Source organism: Phyllopteryx taeniolatus, chromosome 3 (assembly GCF_024500385.1).
Source record: "Phyllopteryx taeniolatus isolate TA_2022b chromosome 3, UOR_Ptae_1.2, whole genome shotgun sequence".
Classification (NCBI taxonomy): domain Eukaryota; kingdom Metazoa; phylum Chordata; class Actinopteri; order Syngnathiformes; family Syngnathidae; genus Phyllopteryx; species Phyllopteryx taeniolatus.
In genome coordinates, this window is record NC_084504.1 from 20,698,510 (window position 1) to 20,709,321 (window position 10,812).

The 10,812-nt window shown below is 42.8% G+C and overlaps 1 protein-coding gene across 1 annotated transcript; it reads left to right on the forward strand.

Annotated features, from left to right (window-relative positions):
• Positions 1 to 1,157: 1,157 nt before the first annotated feature.
• Positions 1,158 to 8,495, forward strand: lipg (lipase, endothelial). Its single transcript, XM_061767476.1, has 10 exons — positions 1,158 to 1,425; positions 3,419 to 3,597; positions 3,700 to 3,879; positions 4,761 to 4,872; positions 5,644 to 5,862; positions 5,938 to 6,180; positions 6,684 to 6,804; positions 6,897 to 7,124; positions 7,195 to 7,299; positions 7,833 to 8,495. The coding sequence occupies exons 1-10, from the start codon at positions 1,356 to 1,358 to the stop codon at positions 7,843 to 7,845; spliced, it is 1,470 nt and encodes a 489-aa protein (XP_061623460.1). The 5' UTR covers positions 1,158 to 1,355; the 3' UTR covers positions 7,846 to 8,495.
• Positions 8,496 to 10,812: the final 2,317 nt, after the last annotated feature.

Genomic DNA, 10,812 nt, shown 5'->3' on the forward strand with positions numbered 1-10,812 from the left:
TTATTTTCTCTCAGATTTTGTTCAAAATATATCCGGATTTAAAAAAAAAAAAACCCGCCCCCCCCCCCCCCCCCCCCCACACACACACACAACCACAAACGCACTTTTTGAAACACATCTGGCACAGAAGTCAGATGCAAGAAAATCTATATGTGACATGAACATAAAGTTTGCCAGTTCTTACAAATTAGCCAGATAGCATGCAGGATTTTAGAAACCACACTGAACTTCACCACTTACCATTTTCTCAAAACGGGTGCACTGGGGGTGAATTGATCCCACGTCAACTGCACAAAAGTCAAGCTCATGAGCCATTACGGCCTCCTCCTATGGCATACATATAATTGCTCAATGGTTTTGTGCCAACTCATGCAGTCAAAGCCATAAAGCATCGTCGATTCTCACTTGGCCCACTACAAATTGGACTTACAATTAGGCCGTATTAGGAACGATGGACCGCCCTGGTGGCAGGTGACACTTCCCCGCTGGTGACCAGTGATGCCTGCACACGCACACACACACACACACGCAGACATACATGTACAGACACACACATACACACACACACACCATTGTTATTGTAGCGCCCATTCTCTGCCTCATCAATTGAAAGTGAACTAAGCCGATGGTTTGGCTGAGAGCCAAGCAAAGAAAGGAGGAGGATGGCGGACGGGGGGAATGCTTTCATGGGGGAGAGTGCCCCAGGGAGCCCCGCAGGCTCCCCACCCCAACCCACTATCACCACCCCATCCCCTTCCTTCCATATTAGCCTTTTAAGACATTCCAGTGAAAGTGGAGGCTGCTATTGTAATCACCAATAGGATTTGGTGTTTAAAGCATTTATCAAGTCCCCCCCCCCCCTGCATCAATTCTACACATTGTTCGAATTAGGCAACAAATACATGACCTTCATTCTAGTGCAACACGTTTTTTTTGTTGTTGTTGTTCTTTCTCTGTGTTTGTGTGTTTTATGGTTGAACACACCTCACTAGGCGTAAGCACGTCTTCTTACTACGACTTCATTCAGCCTAAGCCACGCCCCTCGACGTAAAAAAAACCGGGGGCTTGACCAATCAGAAGCGCGGCAGATCAGCCGATGATCAGATGACTGAACCCTGGGGGAAACTATTTAAACCTAATGAGCGCCTGGATGCGTTCATATTTTTTTTTGTTGGTCGCTGGAGTGAGGGCGCACCGCATCCAGCCAGCCAGCCAGCCAGCCAGCACCAACCGATCGACTGACCAAGACGCACCACAACCGGCTTCACGTGCTCTTTTGTCACGCCGGTACTCAACCACCGGACACAAAGAAGGTTTTTTTTGTTTTTTTTTTTTTAAACAGAATCTGATTTGAAATGAATCATTCAGCACTTTTGCTGTGGACTCTGTTGCTGTACGCAGGTGCATTTACGTACGGACAAGACGGTAAGAAATGTGCCTTTTTTCCCTTTTTTTTTTTTTTTTTTTTTTGCGCGTTTTTTTTTAAAATCCGTTTACGCGTGGATTGTTTGCATTTATTGTAAATTTGTCAGGCTTTTCCCGTCCTTGTTATATTCTAAGGGCGATATGAGTTAATTAGAAACGGAGCATGTGTGGCGGGCTGAGTGAAACTGAAAAAAACTGGAATGGCTTCATTCACATGCCAAGAAAGTGACGTGTCCTTTTTTTTGGGGGGGGGACAATTGAAGTGCATGGGACACACGCCACGTTTGACACAGTGTAGTGGTGCAGGGGGAAATAAAAAGTCCTGCTGAATCTACGTTTTACCCCCCAAACTCATTTTGGCCACTGGTCCATTTGCAGCGGGGTCGTCGAGTTCATTGGTTCAATTCAAGTACAAGTGCTTTTCCAAAACTACGTTTTCATAGTCAAACACCCTGCAATACTTCTATTTGGAGTACAATCATTTAAATTAAATTTCCATAGAGTCACGAATTTCTTTAATGTATTTTCCTAGCTGCTTTCCCCCCCAATCATGCATGCTGTTTTGAATTATCCTGTCATAATGATTTGTAATTATGCAAAAATATGGTTGCAGGAACTCTAAGAAATATGGTTGTATTTAATCCAAGGGGTGGGGAACATGCACAAGCTGCTTAAACCGTTGATCCAGCAGGCCAAACATCATCAGTGAATGTCTTTAAAGTCCATCTCTGGCAGATTTGGGCTCCATTCTGAACGTAGTTTTCACTGTGTTTGGTGTCTGCAAACTGTTTGACCATACCAATAGGCAAATAGAGTAAAGCACCCATCTGGAAATATCTCCCGTTCATTGAGCTGATGGACAGCTACTCGTCCAACTTTGACACCACCTTTGTCACCCATCTGTCTAGTATATCAGATTCCAATTGTAGCTCATTTGGGCAAATTTCCTAGTAGGACTTCTGGAATTTTGCCCAAAATGGCTGACTTCTTGTTCAATTCCATGCATGGGTGCTCGAGACCTTTCCATGCACCCTGTCATGAAAAATGTCTGCCAAATTTCATGTCAATAGGTGAAAATGGGATCTCTGGCTAATCTATTTTTTTTTTCTCAAATTTCAAATGGTCCTCAAAATGATTGTCAAGCTTTGATGCCAAGTTCCACCCAGATTAGTTGGCATGGCCAAAAAAAAACTCAACTTAATTTGGCATCGCTCATCTGTCTAGTATACAAGGGTCAAATTTGGGCCATTTTCTTAGGAGTTGGCCAAAATGGTTCTCTTTAACCAGAATTGCCTACTTCCTATTCAATTTGCCATGGGTCCTTGACATTTTCGTGTATCCTTAAATTTGGTTGCATCCACCCCATTTCATGTGAATTAGTGAATTTTAGGGGCAAAAAAAATAAAATAATAGTAGTTAAAAACCTTCCTGAATGGTTTTTGGTGGGTTGTTACAGACCACCTAAAAAGCATACATTTTCCCTAGGATCCAGGATGCAAAATCACCAAATGTTAGGAGAACATTCACTAAAATGGTGGCTTGAACCCAAAATGACTGACTTAGTGTACAACTTAATGCATGGGTCCTTGTTACATGAGAAACTATCCATTTTCTATACTGCTTATCCTCACTAGGGTGCCCACCAAATTTTGTTGATTTGGTAAGTGGTGTGAGTAACTTTCCACGGAATACTACTGATACTACTACAGTTTTCAGGCGCGGTGTTCAGGACTTCTAAAACTACATACATTTTCCCCAGGATACGTGCTGAGAATTTTTTATTTTTTTTTCCGGCCATGTTGAGGCCCCTGAAAAGGCATTCATTCAAAGAATGAAACCGAAGAGAAACTTTAATTCCATATTTCTTGGCAAATTTAGCAACTGAAAAGGTTACCACCCCTCATTTTAGATTCATGAGCAAAAAGCATCTGTGTTCTACAAGCATTAGATTGCGATGCATCTTTGGTATTGACTTTTGCAAACTTCCGCTCAGGTGGAGATGAGTCTGTGGCCGAGGGCGTCCCCTTGGCTTTCACAGTCAAGTACAACATGAGGAAGAGTTTGGATCTGGACCAGGAAGGCTGCTACCTGCAGGTCGGAAACAAGGAGTGTCTACAGCAGTGCAACTTCAACGCCACAGCCAAGACCATCTTAATCATCCACGGCTGGACGGTACATGGAAACAAATTTTGTGTTGTTGCTGCTTTATGTTGGAATCTCTCTCTCATGTGAGATAGTAGTGAATTAAAGGCTGTTTATTTTTTTTAAATCCAGATGAGTGGTATGTTTGAGAGCTGGATGCCAAAGCTGGTGGCTGCCGTCCTGCGGCGTGAGACCGAGGCCAATGTGGTTGTGGTTGATTGGATTTCCATGGCCCAACAGCTGTACCCGGATGCAGTCAACTACACGCATGCCGTTGGCCAGGACATCGCCACCATGCTTGACTGGCTTCAGGTATGTGGTCCGAAGAGGAAACTCTTAGAAAAGTGGATCTGAAATCTGGCAAAATGAACTGAAACTTTAATGCAACAGAATGCCCCTGAACGCTTAATGCAGTCATGCTAAAAACTGAGACTTGTTTACAAAAGAAACCCTACATGGGTGAATCTGAAAGCTGGCAAAATGTCACCTGACACACTGAAACTGGAATGCACCTGAAGGCTTCATGCAGACCTGCTCAAGAAGTTGAGGCTTGTGTACAAATGAAAGTGTCAGATGTTCCACTAAATTAAGTACACTTAATAAGACATAATAATGCTCAGGTTGAGGTGGCTTGAAGAGTCAAAATTGCATTAAAGATGGCATGCTGGACTAGCAGCTAGCACATCTGCCTCAGTTTTGAGATTTGTGGTCCGTATCTTGGCAGCTTTGCATGTTCTCCGTTTGCAGGGGTTTTCTCTGGGTATTCCGACTTCCTCCTACATTCTACAAACATGCATGTTAGTTAATTGAAGACTCCAAATTGTCCATACGTGTGAATGTCAGCGTAAATTGTTTATATACATGTGACCAGCCCAGGGTGTACCCCAGCTCTTGCCCAAAGTCAACTGGGACAGCCTCCATCACTACCCTGAAATTACAGCTCATGCTGTCTCAGTAAAATACTGCATTAGTACCAGATTAAAATTGGATCAGTGTACAAAATACCAAGCCAGAAAAAGGTTCTGGGCTGCTTCCATGCTGTAAAGGTGGACAAAGAGAGTTCCAGAGCCAGATGGCAGAGGCGGCGTAGCGTGAGAGAAGGCCTTGTCCAAGTTAACTGAGCGTGGCTGGCCAACAACCATAGTTTGTTCGTTGTAGCAGCTGCTGATGTCGTCATTTTCTTTCCTGAACAGGATGAGCTGAATTTGCCTCTGGACAAGGTGCACCTGATTGGCTACAGCTTAGGCGCTCACGTAGCAGGCTACGCGGGAACACATGTGCGAGGATCCCTCGGGAGAATCACTGGTATGTTGCGGCTATTGGTGCTCTTCTAAAGGGTTATATGATAATGATTTTTTAAACTTTTTTTATTTTGTATTTATTTTTTTAAACTTGCAGTTAAATGATTAAAATTGGTGACCGTGGTTACTGCTCTTATAGTTTGCGGTGTACTCCAGATGACCAACACGGCACACTAAACGCATAATCGTCGATCGTTCCAATTCACGTCAGTCTGTGGCTCTGCTGAACTGTGCTGACCACACGCATAGTTATCTGACAACGTAAATATTGAACAGCTTTAACATTTACGATTGTCGGCTCCAACTGTTTTCCGAGCAGCTTATGGATGAGAAACGACTCTTAACCCACCTCACACAACAGGATAATCCGTTAGGAAAATCTTTCAGTGATAACTGAGTCCTTGGGTCGGCTGAACTGAAGATCGACACTGAAATGTTTCTTTCATGATAAGCATTTCTAATCGTAAATATTAGTCAGTGTTGACAACACAAGATTTGCAATCGCTAATATTCTGACCATACGGACGCAACTGTTCCGAACAGGTCGGGAGGGGGGGGGGGGACGCAATGCCGGCAATCACACAACAGTAAAAACCCCACACTACAGGATAATTGCTCAGGATAATCTTTTTAGAGACTTGCTGCATGTCAATTGGGCCTTTGCTGACTTTGATCACAAGGGAGGAAAAAGCCTGATTTGTCAGTATGCTTGTACCCTGCTTTAGACTTGGTCTTAATTAAACCAATTGGTATGATGTGTGGTTATTCTAATTAGGTTTGGACCCAGCGGGGCCGATGTTTGAGGGTGTGGAGGAGGAGAAGCGCCTCTCTCCGGACGACGCAGATTTTGTGGACGTCCTCCACACGTACACTCGGGAAGCCTTGGGGGTGAGCATCGGAATCCAACAGCCGATCGGGGACGTGGACATCTATCCCAACGGAGGCGATGTACAACCCGGGTGCTCACTGGGCGACGTGCTGGCTGTGGCTGGAAGTAAGTCGTCCAACTAAGCGAGCTTGAGTCATCGGTCAATCCGCTTTAAATGGCACCATTCTCCTCCAACTCCAGACTTCATGGAAGTGGTGCAATGTGAGCACGAGCGAGCCGTGCACCTTTTTGTTGACTCTCTGATGAACCGAGACCATGTGAGCTTTGCGTACCAGTGCACTGACTCGGTCCGCTTCAAGAAGGGCATCTGCCTGAGCTGCCGCAAGAACCGCTGCAACAACATCGGCTACGAGGCTCGCAAGATGCGCAAGAGACGCAACAGCAAAATGTACCTGAAGACTCGTGCAGACACTCCCTTTGGAGGTGAGTCACCTTCCGTTATTAACCTAAGCAACTGATAACATTGCATCTTGTTCAAACAAGGAGTAGTGCTAGCATAAGAAATAAAATTGGAAGCAATGCTGGCAAAAGAAGTCGAAGATGAGGGGGAAGTTAAAACAATGCTACTTGATAAACTACTTATACAGTATAAGATTTAAAGAAATGCTGGCAAAATAAATTATGCTGCTTTATGAAACTTCTATTGCTCCTAATCCCATTTCTTTTTGTCAGTATACATGTAGCTCTACTTATTTTGGCAGCATTGCTTAGACTTTCCTTTTTGCCATCATTGCTTCAAAGTCTGCTTTTTTTCAACGTACCTGAACTTCCACAATAGGCTGGTTTAAAAAGTAGCTTTCTCAAAGTTCAAATGCACTTCCTTCTCCATCCTGACAAAGATGGCGCACCTCCCTCTTTATTGCTTCATGTGATTGCACATGAATTACTAGTTGATGAATCATTAACCCAGTTGCGTTATCTTGAAGGTTACCACTACCAGATGAAGATGCACGTGTTCAACAGGAAGCAGGCGGACAGCGCAGACCCAACCTTCTACATCAAGTTGATTGGAGCGCATAACGACACGAAAGACATCTTTGTTGACGTGTGAGTAAAATGTTTAAAGTACCTTTTTTATAAAAAAAAAAAAACTCTATAGCGGACTTGGTCAAATTCTGTTCTGTTTTCCCCTCGGGTAGTCACGACAACTCCATCGGCCTGAACCTGACCAACACCTTCTTGGTGTTCACCGAGCAGGACATCGGCGACCTGCTGAAGATACACCTGACTTGGGAAGGTGACGCCGATTCTTTCCACTCCCTGTGGAAGAACATCAGGAAGACCTTGTGGGCCTGGAATACCAAGCTTCCCAAACCTGTGCTGGAAATCCGACGGATTCGCGTGAAAGCTGGTGAAACGCAGAAGAAGTGAGTGGTGGTAGATGAGTGTGAAATCCCCAGATTGTTGAATATTTGCTCATGGATTCATGTTTTGCAGGTTTACCTTCTGTGCCCAAGACCCATCGAAAACGGAAATTTCTCCCGGTGAATCGTTAACGTTTGTCAAGTGTCGTGATGGCTGGGAAGTGAAACCAAGAAAACGGTAACAAAACCAATGAACAGCCTTTCCCAAATATTTTAAGCAGGGCTTCACAGCCATCTTCGTATTATCTACTTTTCATTTACTCATGCTGCTACTTCCACTGATTCTACTTTTGCTAGTGTTGCTTCTGCTTCTTTTGCCAGCGTGCTTATACTACTAACTTATTTTGCCAACATTGCTTTGGCTACCAGTCTTCTGCCGTCATTGCTTTGGTTTCCACGGCTTTTGCCAGAATTGCTTAGACTTCCTCTTATTTTTTTCCCAGCGTTTCTTCTACTTTTGCCAGCATTGGTTGTAATCTCCTGTGCCAGCATACTGTATTCCTCTTCTTTTGCTAGCATTGCTTTGACAGCTTCTACTTTGACATCTTTTGAAAGCATCCCAGCTTATACCACTTATTCTTTTTACATTTATTGTGCAAAATATGTTGAAGTGCATTTCTGCATGTCATATTGTGAATGATCCTTTTATAGATTTAAAAAAAAAAAGGGACTGTTCCACTCAGGTTTTTTTGTTTTTCTCTCAATCCACAGGCTGACCATGTAAAGCCCTGACACTTCTGACAACTTGATTCACCATGACCACGGGGACCCAACACGGCTAAAGCGAGAAGCACTGTCTTCGCTTTATCTCAGCACTTTTTCGAAGGAGGAGGATGGATCAGCGCACAGGAGGGGTTTGAGGTGTCGGACATTTTAAAGTGCACCTGAATGGTTGGTTCCTGGAAATTTGGAGGGGTCGCTCCAGCCTTGAGGCCAGGCGTGGGACTGAGGTCAAAGCGGTCTTTAAAAGATCACGCGAGTTACGGAATGTTCCTTTGAGTGAGGTAAAATAACTGTCAGCGGACATACACCAGCTATTCTAGTCTCTGTACTGTATATTTTTAAATGCCTTTTTTTTTTAATTTATGGAATACAAAATTGAAGCACTGCAAGACCAATGTTATTTATCATAGCACATCCCATAACCGTATTGAATGGCTTCCAAGATGCAGTAATTGTGTATGTGAGGTGATTGACCAACAAGTGTGCCTTTCTGCTGCTGAGATTATTGATGCACTGTATATTTGGAAGAGATCCCAATCTCATTGCACATGGCTGTTTTGTGCAGTGTTACTGTATGTTCTCTGGGGTGTGTTTATGTACATAATGTAAATAGTCTTTTTGGAAATAAAATTAATTCAGCTGTTTCTATTAGTTTGCTGCCTCAACTTGTTCTTTTCATGTGTGATTAGGTTTGCAAAATTTCAAAGTTGGACATTTTTCATGGAAATTAAGCAAGACTTTACAAAGGTGAAAACTGGCTGTTAATGGGGAAGCTAAATGGTTGGAAAATCAAATTTTTTTGATTTTATTTTATTTTTTTTAAAATAAAGCTTATGATATACTGCTGCTTGAGTGGGGGGGAAGCAACTACTGAAGCATTGAAATTTATTTATGTGGGAAACAATTTTGGTCTATTTTTGCATGGCTCTCTGCCTGGGATAAAACTAAATTTCATGCTTGAATAGTATACCTTTTGAATTAAATTACCAACAATTTCCAGTTAATACCCATAAATTGCTATAATTCCCATGGAATAGATAGCTGGGATAGGCTCCAGCATGCCTGTGGCACTAGTGTGGATAAGCGGTACAGAAAATGGATGGATGTGTCCAATTTGGAATATTTCCAAAATTCCCATGGAAACTAATCAGAAATTTACTGTGAATCTTCCACCCCTTTAAAAAATTTTATGCGATAAACTTTTTTTTTTTTTTTTTTTTTTTTTTCCCCCCCCCTCCCTGCATATTTTGTATTGAAATCGTTTAGCCAATATTGCCAAGGCAAGGTGTAGAATTATTTAGCCAGTTGCAGTTTTTGAGAAATAGCACTGACATTGTTGTGAATTAGCTGGATGCTATCTCAGCTGACTTGGAGGAGAGGCCATGGTACGCACTGGATTTGTCACCAGTCAATCGCAGAACACACAGACAACCATTAACCCACATTAACCCCGATGGACAATTTCAAGTCTTTACTGAACCCAACATGCTTGTTTTTAGAATGTAGAAAGAAACTGGAGTACCTGGAGAAAACCAATGCAAGCACAGGGGAACATGTAAACTCAACAGAGCAAGACAAGAGCCCAGATTCAAACCCCCAACTGCAGAACTGCAACGCAGATGTGTTAACCACTAGATCAACGGGCTTCCTGCTCCTCGACCAAATTTGTTGAATTAGTCCAGCCGACCAAATGAAGACAAATTTTCTATTGGAAAAAGAGTTCCTAATTGAAGCACGATACAGCATAAAAACAGAACACTCCACCTTAACTAAGTTCAGATGGAACTTGAAACTTACACAATACTACGTTTTAACAGGAAAGAATAAGAATTAAAGCACAACCTTGCTGATTGTACAACCCCAATTCCAATGAAGTTGGGACATTGTGTTAAACATAATTAAAAACAGAATACAATGATTTGCAAATCATGTTCAACCTATATTTAATTGAATACACTACAAAGACATTTCATGTTCAAACTGATAAACTTGATTGTTTTTAGCAAATAATCATTAACTTAGAATTTTATGGCTGCAACACGTTCCAAAAAAGCTGGGACAGGTGGCAAAAAAGACTGAGAAAGTTGAGGAATGCTCATTAAACACCTGTTTGGAACATCCCACAGGTGAACAGGCTAATTGGGAACAGGATTGGGTATAAAAGGAGCTTCCCTGAATTGCTCAGTCATTCCCAAGCAAAGGTGGGGCGAGGTTCACCACTTTGTGAACACGTGTGTGAGAAAATAGTCAAACAGTTTAAGGACAATGTTCCTCAATGTACAACTGCAAGGAATTTAGGGATTTCATCATCTACGGTCCATAATATCATCAAAAGGTTCAGAGAATCTGGAGAAATCACTGCATGTAAGCGGCAAGGCCAAAAACCAACATTGAATGCCCGTGACCTTCGATCCTTCAGGCGGCACTGCATCAAAAACCGACATTAATGTGTAAAGGATATCACCACACGGGCTCAGGAACACTTCAGAAAAACAATGTCAGTAAATACAGTTCGGCGCTACATCCGTAAGTGCAACTTGAAACTCTACTATGCAAAGCAAAAGCCATTTATCAACAACACCAAGAAACGCCGCTGGCCCGAGCTCATCTAAGATGGACTGATACAAAGTGGAAAAGTGTTCTGTGGTCCGACAAGTCCACATTTCAAATAGTTTTTGGAAATTGTGGACGTCGTATCCTCCGGGCCAAAGAGGAAAAGAACCATTCGGACTGTTATGGACACAAAGTTCAAAAGTCAGCATCTGTGATGGTATGGGGCTGTGTTAGTGCCAATGGTATGGGTAACTTACACATCTGTGAAGGCACCATTAATGCTGAAAGGTACATACAGGTGTTGGAGAAACATATGCTGCCATCCAAGCAACGCCCCTGCTTATTTCAGCAAGACTATGCCAAAACACATTCTGCACGTGTTACAACAGCGTGGCTTCGTAGTAAAAGAGTGCGG